The sequence below is a fragment of the Schistocerca serialis genome, chromosome 4 (genome assembly GCF_023864345.2).
Source record: "Schistocerca serialis cubense isolate TAMUIC-IGC-003099 chromosome 4, iqSchSeri2.2, whole genome shotgun sequence".
NCBI lineage: Eukaryota > Metazoa > Arthropoda > Insecta > Orthoptera > Acrididae > Schistocerca > Schistocerca serialis.
Window position 1 is genome coordinate 754,581,825 of NC_064641.1, and position 24,347 is coordinate 754,606,171.

Genomic DNA, 24,347 nt, shown 5'->3' on the forward strand with positions numbered 1-24,347 from the left:
CTTATATACAGCAGACATCTGCACTTCTTTCTAGTCTCTTGGGACTTGCACTGGGTTGGAGGTTCATGATACATGGAAGCTAAGTAAGGTACCATTACCATAGAGTACATTTTGTAAGCTGAACTGGGATTCCATTACGACCTGGCGACTTATTTGCTTTCAGATTTTTCTGTTGTTTCTGTACACCAGTAATATTTATTACTATGAACTCCATACAGGAGTCTGTGTGATGGTCAAATGAGTTTATTTATATGATTCTTCTGCATCAACAATTTCTTAAATGCAAATTTTTGAACTTTGGCTTTACTTTTACTATCTTCTGCTGTCACACAGGGCTGGTCAATCAGTAACTTAGCCTTAGACCTACTTAGCAATTTTATGTAGGACTAAACTTGTCATGGGCTTGTGGCAAGATCTACTGCTAATGTATGATAGTGGTAGTTGTTGTGAGCTTTGCACATCAATCTTTTGGATACACATGAATTTTTATTAACTTTTGCCTGTCATCATTTGCACATTTTCTTTTGAACTGAGAGTGCAACAGCCTTCGCTCTGTCAGCACTTTTTTTTTTTTTTACATTGCTTAACCAAAGTGAGTCTTTTCCTATCTTAACCCACTAACAAGGCACATGATTCTCCAGGGTATGATTTATAATTTTAACTTTGCCCCTCATTCCTCTATGTACATCGTACTGGAACTAAATGTTGTCAATTCATAGTCTAAGTGGGATGCTAACAACTGTCTATCTGTTCTTTGTAGCAGGAACACTCCCCCAGTCTTCTTGATTTATTTATTAACTTTAGTAACCAAAGTCAATGTGATGACTTCATAGTCACTAATTGCCCAGCAAGACTAATGAAAAAGATAATGGGAGATGCTTTAGGAAAATACTACTACTATACAAGTCACCACTGACTGGTATGGAAACAGGCCTTCGTGTACTCAAATGAGCTTGTAGAATGATGTGCAGCACACAGAGAGTTGATAATGAAAGGCAATAGAGTATTAATAACTTTTGGAACATGTCATCTGTGGACAAAAAATAGCTATTGTATGACTTGGGATGAAACAGTTAGTGGGTGCAATGGCAATGAAATTGTTTCCTGGAAGTTAAAATGGGTGGTAGAAAATCTCTTACATGAAATAAGGATTCCAGCAGTCTGGTCTGATGATTGCACTGAGCAAAACAGAAATATCTAAACTGCAATCATGTATACCTGTCCATTTTAAAGCTCTTCTAAACTGAAATAAATTCATGAAAAATATATCCTAAAAGGCCACACAACTGTGGAGATCAACAGAGTTCATTCTACAATGTAGGGAAGATAGGTTGCTACTTACGATAAAGAAGATATGTCAAGTTGCAAACAGGCACGATTAAAAGGCACTCACATGTAGCGTTCAGCCACAGCCTTCTTTGGTAAAAAGAGACACATACACAACATTCATAAACACACAAGCAAGCACACCTTACGCACGCATGACTGCCAACTCCAGCATCTCAGGCTGGCTTCCGTGTGTGTGTCTCTCTTTACTGATTGAGGCTGTGGCTGAAAGCTACATGTGAGTGTCTTCTAACTGCACCTGTCTGCAACATGACATGTCTTCTTTATGGTGAGTAGCAATCTCTCTTTTCCTTGTTGACATTCCTACCTGGCTTTTCAATTGTTTGACAGAGTTCATTCTATCAATGACTGAAAGAAGGCCAATCTCTCCTATCTGGAAATCACTGTTCCACATGATTGGGTAAAATTTATCTGAACATGTCAAATAAAGAAATCTTTGTTGGTTGACGTCTAATTCATCCCCTATAATATACTCCAAGAGATGAAATAGTGGAAAATACATTTTATTTTCAGGGTGGTGAGGCTCAAACACTTTGCATATAGAACATGGAATAACATCTTACAAGACTTCTTAGATGATAGGTTCTAAGAAACAGACTTTAAAAAAAAATGTTGAGTTCCTCAACAGTTCCCAGTTACTCCTAAAGTACTTCTGGGAGTGAAATCTATAATTTCAGGTAAGTATGCAGTTCTCCATACTTTGTGCTAGTGGATCCCACAACAATGTGCACCCCACAAAGGTAATGACAGTGTTCAGTGTGTGAGAGAGGCCTGTAAAGTTGGAATGTCCTATACAATGCAAGAATATGTAATATTCTTGTTAATGTATGGTAGGTGGCAATTAATGTGAAATCTGTTTTGTATTGTTAAATAAAAACTGCTTGAGCTATCAAAAATGTGCTATAATCTGTTAAGGGTACACAAATGTATCTTTGTGGAAGAAATGCTATGTACTATTTTTCTAGTTTTTGGGCCTAGTAATAATCAACATTATTCTTCTGAATAATGTTTAAGTTAATGTACAGTTCCACAGAAGTTTGACACTTCTAACAAAGATGACCTTGTAAATGTATTCTTCTGTCTGTGAGAACTCTGATAAGACATGATACAACCTTGTAACAACTGCTCTCATGCTACCATAAGTACTAAGTCCCCACTATTACCTTAGTGATGAAGGCTTTTTATGAAATATGGTGTAAGAGTCTTGAAATGCCCGTATGCTAATTTCTACCACTGCGGTATTCCCAAACTGAAATCATATAGGGCAGAAAATAATTTGTATAAGAGAAACCGTTCTCCAAAATGTTATTTGTTTCTTTCCTGATACTGACATACATTGTCTCTGGAATTGTGACACAAACCATCAATAAAACAAATTTGTATTTTGTCCGTGCCATCAATGGAGTGCAAGATGTCAGCTGCAGAGGTTGACCATATCAAACTATGACTTCCGATTTGTTCAAATGCTTTCCTTCAGCATAAATGGCAACTAGTCATATGTTGGGAGGCACATTTATGCCTATAAATTCATTGCTAAAAGCTCCAGAAATATGAAACATATAGAAAGTTTCAAAGAGAGATAAAATAGTGGCTGAATTTACAAATATTTTATAAACACAAAATCAGTTATGAAGATAGAGTGCTAATACTAGAATGTATAATATATTTTTCACAGTGATTTGTAACTGTCAAGAGACAATTGTACCATATGGTGGTGGGCAACAGTTGGAGAAATTGTTGGGCCATTGTTGTCAATGATAAGTTGGGTCTCTGAATACAAGACTAAAAAGATGCAAACCTATGTAATGAAAACACAGAGTTGGTGAGAAACAAGTCATACTCAAAGAAGGCAAAGACTTCTGGGTGACACTATGACAGATAAGAATTGGTTTTACCCCACAACATTAGGTCCCTGGGGTCTCTGACTGTCACTACAAGACTAAAAATGATGCAACCCGTGACATGAAAACAGAGAGTCACTGAGAAACAAGCCATACTTAAAGAAATCAAAGCCTTCTGGCTGACACTATGACAGATAAGACTTGGTGGCAAGCTGCCACTGAGATGATTGGCACTAGATATAACCTTTACTGTGTGCAGCTTCGGATACTCAACAACAAAACACACACTTTCTGCCTCTGTTCTGTATTATTGTTAGAAAGCACTTCTGAAAATGGATGGCTAGAGTGATCATGAGTTTGACACTGAATTCAGTAGCTCACAAAGTGAAGAAGAATGTGATGTCACTGTACCAGAAAACGAAAGTGATGACATTCTGAGAAGTGCTCGCCAGCAGTATGAGATAAATCACACAGCTACATACATTTAAAACTATTCTTATATTCATACTCAGACTTCACATCCACACAGAAAACAAAAAAAAGTGTTTAAGTTACAAGATATTTTAGTTGACGTACAATGCACAAGTATACTCGTGATTTTCCTTAAGGAGGGACACTAAAAGTGCACCAAATCCACAGTTTTTGAGATATGGCAATGAAATTTTATACCACCCTTTACATGAAAGTAACACATTTACATACAAAATCCTTTGATTATATATATTCAACTTTTTTTAATGTAATTTGAAGTTTTATTTTCAAAAAAATAATGTATGTTCCTTTTTATCAGAAAGTATTCAAGAGATTTCTACAAAAAATTCTCTGTTTTATCTCTTTATATGTTGTAAGCTTCTCTCATGAGGTTTTTGGAATAGGTCGAATAGGATAATTTTCATAATTTTTTAATTATAATTCCACAAGTACAATTTTAAATTCATGCAAAATTCGAAGCACTTTGTACCATACCTCAGTTTGCAATTGGAATTTCAAAATTAGCTCTTGAGACAATGTTTATTAGGTTTACAGAAATGTGTGTACAAAATTTCATAATTCTAGCATTCATAGAATCTGAGGAAAAGGTACATAAACTTTAAAAAACAAACTTTTAGGAAACACAATTTAAAGTTCAACCTAACTTTTTTCCTTATGTCACTACTTCAGAGGACAGATTAGATTAGATTAGTTTTTCGTTCGACTGGTCCATGCTGAGAAGATTTTTTTTTTTTTAAAGCTGAAATAACAATACTAATAGTATGAATATATACAACACATCATTTGTTTCTATTAAAAAATTCATCAGTGGAGTAGAAGGAGTTGGCCACTAGTAAGTCTTTCAGGCTCCTTTTAAACTGATCTTTATTTGTAACTAAATTTCTTATGTTTGCTGGCAAATTATTGAAGATCAGTGTTCCTGAGTAGTGGACCCCTTTTCGAACTAAAGTAAGTGCTTTTAAGTCCTTGTGCAGACCATTTTTGTTTCTGGTATTGTATGTATGAACTGAGCTGTTTATTGGAAAAAGAGATATATTATTCAGGAGGCAGTAGTTAATATACCCAGTTCTTTGAAGAGGTTTCTACAGGACATCCATGAATTTACTCCACAAATAATACATATTACACGCTTTTGGACTCTGAAAACTTTTGTTTGACTTGAAGAGTTACCCCCAAATATTATACCATATGACATTATGGAATGAAAGTAGGCAAAGTATGCAAACTTTTTCATTTTTATGTCACCTATGTCAGCTAACACTCAAATTGCAAATACAGATTTGTTAAGGCGTTTCTGCAGTTCTGTGGTGTGCTCCTCCCAACTGAATTTATTATCAGGTTGTAATCCCAGGAATTTAAGACTGTTAAACTCTTCTATCTGCTCTTCATCGTACTTTATGCAAATACTGGGTGGAAAACTCATATACGTTCTGAATTGGATATAGCGAGTCTTTTCGAAGTTTAATGTCAGTGAGTTGGCTTTAAACCATTTATTAATATCCATGAAAATATCACTAGCAAATCTTTCTAGAACTACACTCGACATACTATTTATTGCAATACTTATGTCATCTGCAAACAAAACAAACTCTGCTTCTGGCAGTGTAACTGATGAGAGATCATTAATGGACAGTAGAAAAAGCAATGGCCCTAAGATGGATCCTTGTGGGACACCACATGTAATTTCTTCCCATTCTGATGATGACTGACAACTTAATTCACTAGTCCCGTGCACTGACACCCTTTGTTTCCTGTTAGCAAGGTATAACTTGAACCATTTTGCAGCACTGCCCATGACACCATAGAATTCTAATTTATTTAAAAGGATGTTGTGGTTCACACAATCAAATGCCTTTGACAAATCACAGAAAATACATGCTGCTTGTAATTTGTTATTTAATGAATGAAGTACATTTTCGCTGTAGGTGTATATAGCCTTCTCAATATCAAAGCCCTTCAGAAATCCAAACTGTGTTTTTGATAATATGTTATTTGTGGTCAAATGGTTGAGAAGCTGCCCAGACATTACTTTTTCTAAAATTTTTGAGAATGCTGGCAACAGTGAAATCGGTCTGTAGTTTGATGGTATCTCTTCATCCCACATTTGTACTCTGGGTTATCTTTCCCTTTAAGGTTTCTCTTCTGGTTTCTTGTTGTCTGTCTTCTTTCTTTTATCAGGTCTTCATCTGACGTTTCAGCTGCAGAGACGCACTGTAAATATATTTTTCTCAGGATGTCTTGAGTAAAATTTCCTATCTCGAAGCCCATTCTTTCTAATACCTTCATCCTCCTGAGGTTCCCATCATTAAATACAATAACTGCATCATAAGTGTAGAAGATTCAAATGTTTTTTTAGGGAATCGTTTCCATATGAGTTTATAAGATAAAGAACAGAGTCAAAGATGATCTATAAAACCAAAGACTCTGTATCATGGCCTTCTAGATGTATCCCGTGCACGTTTGGTTGAAAGTAATACACAGAATCGTTATTCACTGAGCTGGTATTGAAGTGCTGCTTCAAAATGTGGCCATAGCAGGGAGGCTGCGTCACACTTTTAATTAATTTTCAGGCACTTTAGATCCGATTTCAACATTGAAACTTTGGGAACTTATTGTCCATGAGTTGTACTAACAAATACAAAATAAATCGAAAATTGACATTTTTGGTCAACTTCATCAACGTCCCCCCTTAAGGTCCTCATTAAGGACTCATTATTTTGAGCTTAAAGGGCTATATGTCTATGTGTAACACCATTAATTAAGGGGACTATGTATGTATTTATTTTAGAGAGATTACTGCAAAATACATGTGCATGCATATATGTACACACAAATAAGTCTGCATGGCTCCACTGTACCAATTAACTACATTGGACTGGTTGTATTGGGTATGGTGGGAAAGGGGCAAAGGAGATGAGGAAGGGGAGAAAACATTAGAGGGAAGGGTGGCTGATAGCTGGGAGGGCAAACCAGCGAGATTATGAGATAAGAATGTGGTAGTAGTGAGCTCACTTTGGAGCAGGTAGGGGGACTAGTGTTCTGCAGAGAGGAGGGTGAGAGTGCAGAATGAATAAAACATTGGAAGCATCGGGACAGAAATGGAGGTGGGAATGGGCCAGGATCAGCAGAGACTGATGCCAAGAGGATTGCAGAATCAAAGGATGAGTTGTAGTAATGACAATACCCACATATGTAGTTCATAGAAACTGATATTGAGAGGGGGATGGGAGATTTCGATGGCACAGGCTATGAAGCAACCACTGAAGCACTGGAGTCAAGCATGTTGTGCTCAGTAGTGTGTTTGTTAATGGGTTGTGAACAGCTCATCATGCCCAAATGAAACGTTAAATAAAAGTTGCTGCAGAGTTCATATATCATATGACTGATTTCATAGATGGCATAGCCTCTGACAGGAGAGTATTTGCCTGTTATGGGAGCAATAGGAAATGCTCTATGAGTAAAAGAACACATCTTGCATTTTTGTTTTCCACAGTGGTATGACCTATGTGAAAATGGGTTACAAATAGGTGTAGTGTAAGGAGTAAGCATGATATTTGCAGATTGTCTAGGCAATGGAATATCACTATAGAACACATTTCTGGACACAATGATAAGAAGTCAAAATATATGGTGAAGTATATGGTTAGGTTAGACCAGAGTAATACTGGAAAATGAGAGGATTGCTCTATTGCAACTAGTTCATGGGGATTGTTGGAGGATGAGGGGTACATATGGATATTGTATGGAAGTTCTGTTTGTGGACTGGGTTTGGAGAGTAGTGTATTGCCTTTTGTTGTGCTCTTCAATGGCTGTACTGCATTTCAAGGTAGTTGTATTGGGGCTGGGTACCAAAAATCCTTAAGAATTACACATTTCCTGCTCCTTGTATTTCTTACCCCTGGTGGTGTCAGCATACTTCTTTTATCTCTTGGTGTAGCTGCTGTTTCAGTGGATGCTGGAAGTGTTTCTGAAGCTGATGTCTTCTTGGATGTTGGAGATGCTGCCAGTTTTGATGTTGAATCCATTTTTGTAACTGGTGTTCCAATTGATACTGGAACTTTTGCTGAGACTGTAGTTTCATTTAAAACTGGAACAATGGTTGGCACTGACGCTACTGTGGATGGTGAAGCTGCGTATGAAGCTGATAAATGATGCTTTGATGGTGTTGATTTTTCTTCTGTTGATGATGTCTGAGTGGCATTTTGTACAACTGGTTTTGCCTCTGTTCTTCTGGTTGCTGGACTGGTCACAGATGCTGTGCTTGATTTTGAACCTGCTAGAGAAGGTGGTACATCTGCCGCTGACGATAACGGTTCAGCTGTTTTTGATGATTTTGACACCGCTGATGAGTTGGCTGATTTGACTGTTGTACTGAATGACACATCAGATGGTTTTACTTCTTCTAACATTGAAGAATCTTCTGTTGTTGCCAATAATTGTGGGACATCAGCCCATCCTATTTCCATTAATGTTGATACTATAATAAGGTCATTTTCAGAAAGTGTGATAGTGATTTGTACTACTTTTGACTCTTTAATAGCATTCAATATTTCAGCACTCATGGCTTCTTTCCCTTTCATGTTTCTGTGAAGTCCATACTCTGTAAAATGCTCTCTGCAATCACTATTTATCCTAACATATGTAGCTTTAGGATAACCTCGACATATCTTGGCGAAAAGTCTGTTGGCGGTAATAATCTCAGTATTGACGCAAGAGTTTTCCATGATATCATACCTATGAGGGATACTGACATCAAAAATTTTCGCTTCAGGCATTTTACAAATTACTTGCTTTAAAACTGTTGTAGCGCATCTAGTTTCATTGTGGTATATATTGTTGGCACCTCAACTTATCACACATGTGCTGCCATCTGTCATAGATTGTTTACAGCTATTTAAAACTTCACATAGTGGTACTCCTAGTTTGATTATGCTTTTTACCATGAATCCTGTTTTATTAGAACTCATAATTTTGGCTACACCTCTTCCATGGCAGTCTGCAAGAATAAGGATTTCATGTCTATTTTCTAACATGTGTTTTTTGTTTTGTTTACAAATAGTAGGGCTATTTGTTTTTCTTTGTAAGCACAATTTAGTGTTGATCATTGAACTGTCCATGTGGCTCATAGTACAATTCGATTGTTCTTTCTTCTCTATGTTATTTTCAACCACACTAAACGTATTACTTAGTTTTAAAGTAAGTTCCGCTGTTTTCATTTTTGGTCATGTGCTGCTTATTTGACTGGTATTTGAGAATTCCTGTATGCTAGATTTCGGTATGTTCCTCATCAGATGGCTACAGTATATTAATGGGATGCATCATAGATCATCTGTTGCATGTTTTGAGTGCCACTGTCCCCCTACATTACAAAACAATTTAACATGATAAATATTTGAAATGGAAATGAAGGCAAAAGATATGCTCAGTGTAAAAACAACAAGATGAATGCATGCATGTTCCTAGTACTTCCACCATTTTTCTCAAAACTTTTAACCTCCACATAACACAAATTATGATACTTCATTGATTTCCCATATAACATCTGCTTTTAGCTGAACAAACATACAATATTTAAGCCTAAAAATGTAGTGGGGGACCATGTGCACTTGGAAACTGAAATCCATGATGTCTCAGTGTTTCAACACATTTCAACTCTATATTGGCAACTCAAAAAATGCTGAAGAGTAAAGATATACATTGTTTAAGTGAAGTTTCAGATATGGAATAACAGAGATAACAGCAGAAACAATATGAAAATTTTGTACAGAATGTGACAATCTAAACAATTTCAGAATTTGAGATAATAATAGAGACATATGGTGCATAGTAAAAATATATAAAAAGCTAGAAAGAAACAGATTTATCTTGCAGGAAATCAGAAATGTACAAGGTGATAATAATTAATATTCCAGTTTAAAAAACTGTAAAGAAAGAATTGCTTTTCAGAATGAAGTCAATTTTGAACAGTATATTATCAAAGAAGGGGGAAACTTTGTCAGAGGGTGGGATTAAGGAAAATTTTACCATTAGATGGCACTGTAGGCATCATGCCATAAATGGATTCAGCTGCAAGTGACAGATGAATCACAATACAACAGCTACACTGTGAACAGCACATTAAACCTACCATAATGTGTAGTGTACGTGACTGCACAAGACTGGCATTCAACAGTTGTCACATCATTCGTTAAGTCAGCCCATCCACCATGGCAAGGTTGTATCACATAATATGGGAAAAACTGGCTTTTAACTGTCCTGAGGACAAAAACTACAAAAAAGCAGAAACAAAATCAATCTAGTGGTAAAATTTTCGTTAAATTTCTTTTTATTCCCACAACATTTCCCCCTTCTTTAATAATATTCAGTTCAAATTTGACAGCATTCTGGGCACTCATTCGTTTTTTAACAGTGTTTTGAAACTGGAACTTTAATTAACTGTAGATTATAAGAGTGGGAAAGTAAACTAGATTAAATTAAGCAGTAAGTGCAGCATCATTTAAAAATTAATATTTTACAGATATAATTGAACATTGCAATTAATACCAAAGGTACTTATTAAACATATAAGCTAAAGATCTGAAAGGATGGGGAAAGAAATTGGCTGTACCCTTTCAAGTGAATCAGCCCAGCATATACCTTAATAATTTAGGTAAATCATAGAAAAACTTAATCTGAATGGCTGGATGGGAATTTGAGCTGCCATCCTCCCAAATATGAATCCACTGCACTTCCTTGAGGACTAAGAAAGTGATAACAAGAATGTGATATAACATGCCGAATTGAACAAAATGATTTTAAAATGTCTTTAGAATATATGTAATTAAAATTCAGTAAGAGAAACAACTGTCATTAATAAAAGTATGGAAAATAGCAAATCATAATCTTATGTTGGGCTGGTGCCTTTTCATCAGGAACTGCCTCTGTAGTCAATGTCTCTATGACATGCCTACATGCCTGTGCAGTGGCACTCAACTTGTAGGCAGCTGGTTATAATCTTTGTCGTAGAAAAATTTTCACCTACACTGGGTGGAGAGGAACTGACGAAGTTCTTCATCATATCTCCATATTGTTTCATAAATTGAGACCATCTGGTCCATCTTTTGGATGGGAACATTAAGCCTGGCAGTTCACTTGGTGCCCTTCAAGGGAAGCAGATTTTATGCCGGTATTGGGTCCACCTTATCCCCTCTCTTAGCAGCATACAACACAAATAAACATGACACCACATTGTGTACACACACATTACAATCACCTACAGTCAAAAGATACATTTAAGGCAACAATATCATATACCAGACGGAAAAGAGTCATCGTTTTTGGAGGAAGAAAAACCATTCCTGATCAGACAGCTGAAGAAATCCTTCAGGCCTCCCATCCAACAATGCCATACAAATCTTTCTTTCTTTTCAACACTTAAGATGATAAACAGCAAAGTAACTAATAATAGAGAGAAAACTGAATAAGCTCTCTAAATGTTTGTATAGTTTGTGAGATGAATCAGGAAAACAGGCAGTTAATAAAGAAAATAATGAATATTAGTACGTAAAGGCAGGTAAGGTCTATAACGCTATTTGAAGTATAAAGAAAATCTTCCGGAGATGATGGTGTTTCAAGCAAAGGAACTTGCAACACTGTTCACAGAATGTCTTCAGAGAAAGACTATTTCCCAGAACTAGAACAATGCTGTAGTTATTCTACTGCACAAGAAAGTAGACAGAGAAGGAATTTAAAAAAACTATAGACTTGTCAGCCTCCTCTGTGTAATGTACGAAGTATTCACTAAAATTTTCACATTCAAGACAGCTGGAAGGATCTGATTGTAAAAGTATATAGATCACCGTACCTGATCAGGAAGTTGTCTTTAAAATTACAAAACAAAGCACTGAATATCAGTAACCATTTTGGCTGGAATTTATACATTTTGAGAAAGCTTTGTTCCAATGAAATCTGTCCTTAATAATTCTTGAGAAACATTGCACTAAATTAATATATGTTAGAATATGTTAGTACATATAAATCAATGGGACAGTTTCTATTAGACTTTATCTGGATAATGAGAAATTCAAAACTGAATTGACGGTGTCTGGTCCAGTGCCTCCTGCTATTTCTTGCAGGTGCCACTAGTCCCAGCACTATTGGCACCCTCAGTGCCGGCACAGGTGCCTCATCCATTCAAGCACTGCCAGCGCCCTTCCTGCTGACCCCAAAACCTCTTCAAGTTCCGGCAACACTGGCAACCTCCTTGCTGCTGACATGCATGACGCTGGCCCACATGCCACCAGTCCACACACTGATAGCACACCTGATGCTCTCCTCCACTGGCCCCACCCTTGTGCTTTGTGTGCCTTCAGCTCTTGTCCTCTCCATGGCCTCACTTTCTTGGTGTGATGGTGTCGACTCTCTCTCCTCTGTCAACTCAACTGATGACATGTTGTCCCCTCTGGGCATGTTGTCCTGGGTTTGGCCTTTTCTTCTACTTTCCACCACATCCTTGGTGCCCTGTTTTCTCTCCTGAGCTCCTTCCCTTCAGTGTGTGATTCCCATTCGCTTCAGGCACTTACTTTCTCCTCCAAAAGAGACCTCTATTTCATGCGATCTGCTTTCTTCTGGGTCCTGCTCTACATCGCTCCAACCTGGTTGCTGCCTTTGGACATCTTCAGCTGTGGTCCTCTCCTGCATCCTTCTGGGCTTCGTAGTCTCAGCAGAGCCTCTGGCTCTTCTCCTTGGAGCACCCTCCATGAGACATATCTTATTTTCCAGGTCTGCCCCTTTCTGTTTTCCACTGTGCAGGTCTCTCTCTCTCTCTCTCTCTCTCTCTCTCTCTCTCTCTCTCTCTCTCTTCACCATGCTTCTGGTCCCAGTCTCTGCCACTGCAGGCATCTGTTTGTGGATCTGCCACCCAACATCATGACATCTTTCTCCAGAAGAAGTTTCTTCTATATGATGGCTTCACTGTATGTCCCTCGGGGAAAAATGAATGCGCACATCCATGGTTGCGAAATACATCACAACCGAGAGACTCCAGTGAGATGGCTCCGCCATCTCCTCTGTAGGGGGAAGGGATGCTGCATCTTCAGCTGTCACCTATGACACAGCCGCTGATTATACAGCACAATGACTATGACACCTCCTCCATAAGGAAGAGGGATGTGGCATCTTGGCTGGCACCTTATGATCCAGCCAACAGACATACAACAGACTGCCTGTAAAGGCACACACAACCTTACTGCAACTCATCATATCTACAACAGCTGCTGCAGTGTCTGGGGATGCCACAGCATTGCTGTTGCCTGCACTAGCTCATCCCCACAGACAATGTGACACAAGCATTTCCCAGTATTCCTCCACCAGATGGCTTTGTAAGATGCCGTCCTGCAGCAAGCCAGTCAGCCTGCGAGTGTGTGAGTTCCAGTTCTAGTTCGCAAATCTGACATTGGTGTTCACCAAGTTCTATTCATCTGAGTGTAATGCATTCTGGCTGGAGCCAAGATCAACAGCGTATCAGATACTAACATGCCTACAACAGTGTCTCCTTATAGTGACAGAATGTTTATTCATATTGTACCTTCAGGAACCATTATTGAGTAGTCTAGTTTCTCATGAGATCAAGGTACTCTTTCAGTTGCTTTCAGTCAGAAACTGTTCAGTTGCTATTTAGAACCTAATGTTATTATGTATTCTCTGTATCAGTAATAAAGTTCTATTGTTCTTGGTTACCTGGGTACATCTCTCTTTTTGAAATGGGCATCACTCACACAGTAGGATGATAAAGAATATGCATTAATTGACAACACATAAATCACCTTCATTTTGCAGATGGTATCTTACTATTTTCCTATTATGCAGATAGATATCATTGCAAATAGACAGTAAAGTTCACCAATACTTATCTTCAGGAAGCAAAATTTCAGTCCTACTGTTGAACATACTAAAAATGACAATAAAAAAGTCTATTCCTAGTTTTATGAACTGTCAGTTCCTACATCAGGGAAGAAAGAAGGATAGGCTTTGGAGCACAGGGAAGGAGAGGCAGGTCACTCAGGCTGCAGGATACGAGAGACCTGCCTGATACAAGTCATCAGCGATTTAACATCCAGTCAACATGAAGATCATTATAGGGTATGATTTGCAGTGTTACACATGATTCCAGAGGAGTGACACATATCCCTGCCAGCAGAAGATAATTGCAAATGAAAACCATAAAACAAGTTATTTTAGAGGAGAGTGCAAATATTGTGCAAATTTGTTTTTTATTTGCATGTGGAGAACTACGTTGAGGGACAACTCATGTCCTAAAGATACGATGACAATCGCAGTAGCTTCGCCAGAGGAAGTACATAGAAGTTCTTAGCATCACCGTCATACTATGGAGAACTGCAAAGTCCTTTGAGGATATACATGTTTCTGACAACAGATATGATTTTACACAGAAAAATAAAATTTTAATGAAATGTCATTCAGGTTCGTCCATCCCTGGACAGGCTCCTACTTGAAGGATTTATGTTGGACATTACGACCTGACTGAAGTCTTATGTTATCCAGTTGACGTTATATATGTTGCTAGACAATATGTGGATTATATATACAGAAGGTGTTCATACACTATTCAAGAAAAGTCACAGTAGGATTTCCCTACAGCCATAACTATGCATGGAGCAGACAACATCTGATAAAGCAGTGCAATGGTCAGGCTTCAGTAACTGAATCATGTTCAATAACAACAAAAACCACAGAGGACGATGTTTGTCTCCCCTTGCCTTCACATCAGGTGGATCCCTACGTCTGAGTGAATCCCTCCTTTCCAAACTGCAACAAACTATATCTTCTTCCTCCTTGACAAAAGAACTAACAGTCCTAAGAGCTAGAAATTGATTCTTTCTACTTTTATTGTGTCTACTGGCAATACCAGAATTTCACCTCCTGAATGTAATTGATAGGCAGCCATAAAGTATGATTGTAATATTACTGAATAGAAGATTATGGAAAAAGTTGGAAAGTAGGTATGAAAATCAATTGTAATAAGACTAAAATAACATATAATCAGCTCATCATGAGCAGTTCTATGCGCTACAGTCTGGAGCCGCGCGACCGCTACGGTCACAGGTTCGAAGCCTGCCTCGGGCATGGATGTGTGTGATGTCCTTATGTTAGTTAGGTTCAAGTAGTTCTAAGTTCTAGGGGACTGATGACCTCAGAAGTTAAGTCCCATAGTGCTCAGAGCCATTTGAAGCATTTTTCAGCTCATCAAAAACAAAATAATACACTACTGTTTGGAGAGATGTGATTACAATCAAATTTATTCCCCATATGAGGGACATGAAACTACACAGATGATTACCATTACAGACCTGTATGTGCACTGTGACTGCAGAAATTTAGCATGGAAAAGTGCCACCACATAGTGCAATCAGAGCTGCTAAACATCATGACATGGAGTCAAAAAGCACATGATTATGCTGCTGGGGAATACTCTGCCATGTGGTTTGTAGGCACGTCCACAATGCATCAACTGTAGCTGCAGGACGACCTGAACGAACAAGTAGGTGACCGACCATATCCCAGATGTCTTCAATGGGCAGCATGTCAGACGAACTGGCAGAACAGGGAGGTATTGGCACCCATCGTTCTTCATAGAAGGCTTGCACATTCCTCGCTATGTGTGGCCAAATGTTGTCCTGATGAAATATGGCATGTGGAACAGCCTGCAAGAGGGGCAGTACCTTGAGCTGTAAAACCACCCTGATACAGTGGTAGTTATTCAGATTGTCCTCAAGATATAGGAGGCGAGATCACATGTTATGAACTGTGGTGCTCAAACCATCACACTTGATGTTTGTCCACTATGCCACTCAACAATACAGTCTGTCCTATTGCATTCACCATGGGGCCATTGGATGTGTATGTAGCCATCACAGTAGGACAAGTTGAAGAGAGACTCGTCCAAAAACACTATATTTTCCACTCAGCACACTAATGTCACGTTGCCACTCAGCATGCCAATGTCGGCATTCACATGTCCCAGGCAGTCTGCAGCACTGGTGGGTTCTAATCAATGGAAGCCGATGCAATGACATGCCTGCCACCAGCCCAACCCACAGAAGATGGTGTCCAACTGTTGACTCAGACATGTCCACATCTGTTGCAATGCGCCAACATCACACTAACACCAATGACAAAATGGTTCTCTCTGCAATGGCCAAGTGGACAAGACAGCAGTCATATTGCGTTGTGGTCAAATATTGCAGTCCAGCACCCTGTCGATGCTGTGTACAGACGTCCTCTCTACACTAGCTGCATATGTGCCTCACTGTTGATGTAGTGTGCCCTATATGAGCGACAATGTGACAAACTGACAGACCTGCCTCCTGGAGATCTGTCATTCTGCCTGGTTAAAACACACTATTCCACACTGTGATGTTGGCGAGGGATAGTGGCACTTGGTTACACGTTTCCACTTTGTATAATGTCTTCATACGGATTGAGTATTGCATTAACACTATCTGTTGAGTCACACAAAAGTGGGCGCTGTTGGGCCTGAATGAATGACACCTCTCTGTCATGTAAGTCACTTATTATGGTTCTGCTGTTCTACACATTCTCTACCATTGCTTGTGAGTGTTTCACTTTTTACAAACAGTAGTCTCCAAATAAATACAGATGTACAGAGTCTGAGATGCTCATGCGTTAGTCATATAAGGAGACCACTAAGCAAAATTCTGTCACACAAATATCTGCTAGTACTCTTTATAACTCCAAGATTCTAAGTGGAACTTTAAATCCTCAACCAGCATCTCATTTGCTGTACATGATTTCAACCATTATTGAAAGGTGACTCAGATGTTCCTTTAATCTATTTTATTTCTCTATTTTAGAGAAGCCATTTCACAAAACTTTTGAATGTATTTTTTTTCAAATTTTTACTTTATTTCAAAGTTTTGATCAAAAAGCTTGATACATAATATATTTAAACATCAATCTGTATTCTATTATTAAAAATATATAGGTCAAGAGACAGCAGAGGTCTTTCAATTTTCACTGTGATTTTATATTTTTTGATACTTCATTAACAGAGCTAGTCTTCCTTTGGCTCAGAACATTAGGACAAAAACCGATTGTGTAATTTTGGTTTGGATCAATCATTAAGTTTTTCTTAATTACTCAGATTACTGTCAAACAGTTAAATATTTTTTTCCACTGATCAATTTGGCACCCTACTTGACCACTCAGTTTTAACCACATTTGTCCATTTTTCACTCTTCATTTGCCTATGAAAATCCAAACAAAATTCCATTGTGTAATTTATAGTGAGTTTTGTTTTCGCTCCTCTCAAACATTTGACAAAAAATTAAATAATACAAATTTACAATGAGCAAGTGACCACATGTCCTATCCTTATAAAAGGACATACCCTGTGTGTGTATGATGACAAACCATGTATCATTGTAAGATGATGCATGCATGAATAATTATATGAATAATTCACAGAAACAGTTGATAAGTTCTTGTATTTCAAGTAATTGAAGACAGCAACTATATGGACACAAAAAATAGACATAATAGTAAAAGTATGGTGTGCATTTGGTAAACCAAACAAGTTTTCAAATGTGAAAACCAAGAACTGAAGACTTCTCACTGGGCAATCAAGAAATGTATGCTCAGATTTACTAGGAGTGTCATAAATACAAATATGTGGACCAGGAAATGTAGTGGCATGGAAGGTATAATTATGAATGTAATGAAGATGGGTGAGATATTTAGCGAACTAAGCGGTTGTCAGAGGGATCACAAAAGTTTTTTGTTACATTCCAAAAGATAGTAAATTTCAAGTTGATGACATTACAAAACATGCATGAGTAATATGGAGATATAGATGAGGCCCACAACTTGTGATAAAGTCAATGGTGAGATTTACTCAGCATTAGATGTCAAATGGTTGTGATGATGATGACAATGCTATGACAAATCAGTTAAGTTTTAATCTCTGTACTTGCTCCATGACTTTTAATCTAAACCTTGATCTGAAAGTTGTTTTATTTATCTGTTATATTGTATTAACTGTCTTCATGTATCTTACAATCCTAGTTGATGAGTATGTAATTTTGGATTCTTCTTGTGGCTGTATTAAATTATTGTCTATTCTGAAAAACTGTTTTTTTTCTGTTTTTTTTTTTTTTGTGGGTGTAAAATCTGGCTATTCCACTCTCCACTCTGTGAAATAATATCATTTAATATATTACTTATATCTGGATTTTTTAGCACAGTGTGGATACTATATAAACAAGAACTATTCATACACAATACCTGCATTTCTCAAAAGCACTTAGTATAAAACAAAGTACATTATGTTTGTGGAGGAACTGCTCTATGGGTTGCATCATTATGAGTAAAAAGAACTGTCATAGAAGGCAGTTTCTGAAACTATTCATCTACAATGAAATAAACAACGAAGGGTGGTGGTGCTGAAGTTACAATGTAAGTCCACATATGGGAGTCGCAAAGTTCAAATTTTCATCTGACTAATTTAATTTAAGTACAACAAAAAGACTCTCACAATTAAAGTGTGTGAGTGTCATTTCAACTGCTTGAGACTCCAGTCATGTGTGTGTGTGTGTGTGTGTGTGTGTGTGTGTGTGTGTGTGTGTGTGTATCTATTGTTGATGAAGGCCAATGGCTGAAAGCTTTAACTATAAGAGTCTTTTTTTTTGTGCCTATCTGCAACTCAACATCTCTACTATATGGTGAGTGGCTACTTTCCTTCTCATAATATTGTTACATTCCATCCTGGATTTTCCATTGTTTAATTTAAGTTTTCAATATGACAGGATATTTTACATATGACAGAATAGGTCCCTAAAAAGGCCAAGACTGCTTCTTTTTTAATTCTTTTCCAAGTTAAAATGCATTCCATCTCTAACGATTTCGATTTTTTTTTAGACTCGTTTGTTGCAGTTCTCTATGTTGGCTAACATTGTGAATGTCTCTTAATCTCTGCAGAAGTACTGTAGCCCACATTCTTTTGAACCTCTTAATGGTAGTCTCCATCTACAATTTTTACCCTGCACACTTCCCCCCTCCACTACCGACTTAACAATCCCTTAATGGCTGAGGATAATCAAGATGTATCACAAATTTCTTTTCTTCATGATTCATTAAGTACCTTTTCATTAGTCATCTCATCTAGCCATCTAATCTTCAGCAGTCTTTTGTAGCACCACATGTGGGTATTGCTCTGTTACTGGACACTTTCCCCTCCAGTAATTTCAGTAAAATGCACTCCCAAATTTTTGGTGAAAGAAGACTAATTCTTCTCTTTATTTTTTTTTTTGTTTTGTTTTAGAAAGTGCAGTATGAAATATATTTAACAATTAGAGCAATAACATAGTATTTTTACTATTGTCTTCCACAGAATTTAATCATAGAATTATATTGAAAATTAACTTAAGATGTGATTACATGATCAATATCTCTTTACCAATACAGTAGTCAATAGTGTATCAAAAATATCTGCAGATCATCATAGTAAATTCTAAGTATACGTCCAAAAACTATAAACAAAACTGTCCATAGGAAACCATTCCACTAGTCAACAAATGCTTAGAGAAATCACTGGGACATACAATGCTAAAAACCAACAAATCCCACAGTTTTGGCAAAGGATAAGCTGTTATGATTCTTCCTTCAGTCAGTGGTATTGATTTTTCCTTGTTCCTTTTTCATGGCTCTCATCTTAATTTTTCTGAATATACTTGGGGTGTTGACATGGGAAAGCATGTAAATTAAAAAAGCTACCTTTTACTGGAGAAGCATAAAATGTTTGTAAGAGAGTTAAAAACAAGTTTGTTTATAAAAACTGGGGGGAAAGGGGATGGGGACACACATATACAACTAATGTGAAGCAAAGAAACTGAAATAATACTAAGACTTAAAGAAGTGCATTGTGTTAACAATACTTATTTTTTTGGATGGGGTCCACCTTTGGCAAAACACAATTTTGTTTTATATCCCAAACATGTTTCACTGCAGTTGCAGCATCATCAGCAGGTTTTATTTTATGGCTGCTGAACATAAAGAATGTTCTGTTTGTACGTACGTAAAATTGAAGTTTCAAATTTATGAAGAACACATGAAATTATGTACTCATACTTTTTTACCTAAGTAAAATGTTAGTTTTTAAAATTGTAGTGACAAATTTTGAAGAACACATAAAGTTATGTATTCATACCTTTTTACCATAGTAAAAAGAAAATTCTTTATGTTTAACATCCATAAAATAAAAGCCCACTGATGATGCTGCAACTGCAGTGAAACATGTTTGGGATACAAAACAAAACTGTGTTTTGCTAAAGGTGGACCCGATCCAAAAACGTAAGTATTGTTGAAGGAAACAAGGACAAAAGAGCTTCAACCTCAAGATGTGTTAACAATAAAAAGTTGAATATAAATCAGCTCTAATAAGTTTTAAATTCATTTTCTTTGTAAAATGAGTGATGTTTTTCATATAAAAACTGTACCACAGAAAAATTTTCTGTTTACATTCACTAATTTAAGTTCTGGTTTCAAGAGGTAGATGAGGTCTCATCTCAAAGATGGTGTCCAGGAAATGTCCTCTCTTCATAATATTGGCCCTACTCCAGGAGGGAAAATCAGTTTTTGATAACCAAGAGAAAATACTGACTTTGAAGGTCATTGTGTTTAGTTTGCTTTTGCCAAATGACGGAAATCTTCATGTTGCATGAAGACAACATTGAATGATTGAATGTGCTCTGCTTGACTAACATCTGTCTTCCAAAAGGATGAGATTCAGAGTCATATCCTTGCAGCCATCTCTTTTTTTACTGTCACATTGGGAATTAGAGAAATAATAATTTTTTTTTATTTTACAATGTTTGCTTCCAAAACTCATAATACAGCTTACATTCATAAAGTTGTTTGGTGTCTCAAGACTTGTAAGTGATCAAACAGAAGCTGTTAATAACAACAATAATGATGATGATGACAATGATAATAATAATAATAATAATAATAACAAAAAATGCTGTTGATAGTGTGGCAATAGTGAAAAGTATGAAGGTTACTCTTGCCCTGTGAGATTGTCGTCCTGTGATGTGGGGTTGCTGTCAAACTTGTCACTAATTCCACCTTTGGACAGTAGGAACTTTACTATTTCATCTACAGACTTACTAGATTTGCTGTATCATTTCCATTGATCCATATTACGTTATTCACAAAAAAAAATCATTTTTTTAATTTTTTTGGTGACTTTCATGCTTTCCCCATGTGAATGTCTCAGTTAACTCTCTTTACCATACTGACATGGTTACATGCATGCCACCCGTCTGTCCAGCTTATTATGGTGTCGTAATGGATCTGTCCAGTCTTTCTAAATGAGTACAATTATTGTTCCCAGGAGACAGTCACACATCATAAACTCAAAGCTAAAAAGTGAATCTTTGTAATTTTGTGCATCTTGCATATAACCTACCAAGAAATTATTTCTTGGACTGATAAATTTTATTACAAAGCTGATGACAAGTGAACAATTACCACCACTGTAACAATTAAAGTAACATGACAAAGATGTAACAGCATCAGTTTTGTTACCTGTGCCGCAACTGTGACTGCCACTGGAATGCGGATCCAGCCTCCACTTTGGATTGTATCAATTTTGCTACAACATCCCGAGAGTGAACATCAATTGTGCAGATGGTCATTATCTTTTGTCGATCCTGTTTTGTCAGTTCTCCAAGCAGTAATGAAATTAAAGTGCTTAGTTGCTGAATCTGTTAAAACAATAAAGATAACATGATGCACAAAATAAGAATGTCTTTATATCAGAAATTATCCCCTTAAATTCTAAGGAAAGTGCACTGAAAACTTTTATTGCACTCCCAAACTTAATCTTTGAATAAAAAATTTAAATAAGACTACTTTGTGTGTCCAAAAGACAAATGCAGTGCTGCTCAAGCAATAAAATGCTGTATCTATGGACAAGACAACATTAGCAAGTTAGATGACCAAATTTCTTCTTCTGCTTTGTCTTTTTACCATTTCTTTATGCAGTCATAATTGTCATATACGCTTTGGCAATGTTAGTGGCAGCTATAATAATAATAATAATAATAATTTTATTGTCATTCGGCCATTACAGCAATAGACAACGTCATATACATACTAAAATACAATTAATAGTTTGAAAGAAACAACAGGTTTCTTGTTAACATTATAGTATTATATTACAGTTGATAAATTCTCTTATGTCATAGAATGGGTGGAGGACTAGCCAGTCATGAATTGTTTGTTTGAATAATTGTTCAGGTAATTCTTGAACAGATTGAGGAAGTTTATTAAATAATTTGTACCCCATGATTTCGTAGCTGTTGAGTGACTTTGACAACCTGTGGTAAGGAATATAGAGGCACCTATTCCTTCTTGTATTGTGGCTGTGTACATTTTCTCTGGTTTTTGTTTCTGGTAATTTCTTCTTCGTATAAATTAGAACATAGTATATGTACAAGTTTATAACAGTCATGATTTTCTGTTCACAGAACAATGGTTTACAGTGTGCCTTATATGCAGAACCAGTGATTATCCTAATAGCTTTTTTTTGCAGTATTAATATGTCGTGTACACAGCTAGAGTTCCCCCACAAAATAATTCCATATGTTATTATACTCTGAAAGAATGAAAAATAGGATGTTCTAACATATTTTTCAGGAACACAATCCATAAGTCGCCTTAACAGGTAAATAACTCTAGACAATTTACCACTAATATATTGTACATGTTGACCCCAAGATAATTTATCATCAATGTATACCCCCAAAAATTTGACATAACTTGGATCGTCTGACAGAAACTTGTCTCTAAGACTACAGACCATCTGCTGTGTTTTGTTTTCATTCAGCAGGAATCCATTTGCCTTGAACCAATAGGATGCTTGGTCAATTGTCTTTGCTGCACAAGTTTTAAGGCTATTGAAATCCTCACTAGCATGAAGAAATGTTGTATCATCTGCATACAACACAGTGGTGGACTTGATAAATGACGGCAGATCATTTATCATTATCAGGAACAAAAAGGGGCCCAGCACAGATCCCTGCGGAACACCTACCTTGACTTGCTCTATACTCGACATTTCTCTCCCTACACAAACAACTTGCTTACGATTCTGAAGATATGATTTCGTTAATTTAAGGCTGTTATGTCTAATGCCCTAGAATTCCAGTTTTTCTAGGAGTGGCTTATGCTTTACACAGTCAAAAGCTTTGCTTAGATCACAAAATGTGAGTTGAGCATAGCCCTTATCCTCAAACACTTGATGTAAGTATTTGACTACAAAGTCTATAGCATCCACAGTAGACAACTTTTTCCTAAAACCATACTGAGATTCACTAATTATTCCTAATTTTTCAAAATAGACAGATAGCTGTTGGTAAATTACACATTCCAGTATTTTAGAAAAAGCTGGGACTATGGAGATTGGTCTGTAACTGCAAGGTGAGTCCATATCTCCCTTTTTATATATTGGAATTACCCTAGCCACTTTGAGTTCTTCGGGAAAATATCCTTCAGATATGCATTTATTTATACAGAATGTTAAGGGGTACACAATATAGTCTATTACTTTCTTTAGTAAATTACAGGATATGTCGTATATATCTACACTGTCTGAAGATTTCATCCGTTTTACAATGCTTAGGACATGACTAGGTGAGACCTCGGAGAACATAAACGTACCTGTGTCTGTTGGTGTTCTGCAAACATTTTTAGAAAGTAACTCTGATGAATTGGTATCAGGTTTGATTATAGTATTTCCTACATTTTCAGCGGATTTAATAAAGAAATCATTGAATTTTTGGGGACTTATATTAATTTTTTTGCTTCTTACATCTTTAGCAACACCATTTATTAATTTCCATGCAGCTTTGCACTTATTTGTGGAATTATCAATGGTATTGAAATTATGTGCTTTTTTGGCTTCCACGATGGCTTTTTTATACTCATTCCTGCATTTTATGTAGGCTAATCTGGCATGTTCTGTTTTCTGATTGCTACATATATTGTGCAACACCATAACTTGGTTTTTCATACTTGATAATTGTTTAGTGAACCATGAATTTTGTCTGTTTGTAGCCCTGTTTGTAAAGCCTTTGTCAGTTAATTTGCATTTCTTTATGGGGATATTGTCATTAAATTGTGTCAGAAATGTTTTAAAAAATCTCTCAAATAATAGTTTCCCTGACAAATCAGCACTAAGACTATAACTTGTGTCACCATGACATTGGTTGAACCAGTCTCTCTCAGCAAGGGACTTACAGAGCTGAACAATTTTGTCATCTGTGACAGGCCTGGTGATTATAACTTTTGGGACAGGCTTAGGAATATTACTATTATCAATACAGAACCTACTTGTATAGTTTAAAGATACAGAGTCATGATCTGAAAATGGAAACGCTGTAACAGCACATGATTCTTCTGTAGTTTTAAAGTTGACAAAAATATTGTCAAGACATGCTTTATCACTTGTGGGCCTGTTATTGATTGAGTGCAAATTGCACTGTCTTAAAAAGTTTTTCAACTCAGTCACAGTACGTTTATGTGTTGTTATATCAAAATCTGCATTCAGATCACCACCAATTACTATGTCATAATGCAACCATCTGGTCC

General features: G+C 36.8%; 1 protein-coding gene across 1 annotated transcript in view; it reads right to left on the bottom strand.

The window, feature by feature from the left end:
• LOC126474748 (dynein beta chain, ciliary-like) overlaps window positions 1–24,347 on the bottom strand; it is a 734,368-nt gene that overhangs the window by 391,430 nt on the left and 318,591 nt on the right. The window contains exon 33 of the mRNA XM_050102225.1: window positions 21,282–21,460. Coding sequence (XP_049958182.1) covers window positions 21,282–21,460 — 179 coding nt within the window. The remainder of the gene's footprint in view (window positions 1–21,281; window positions 21,461–24,347) is intronic.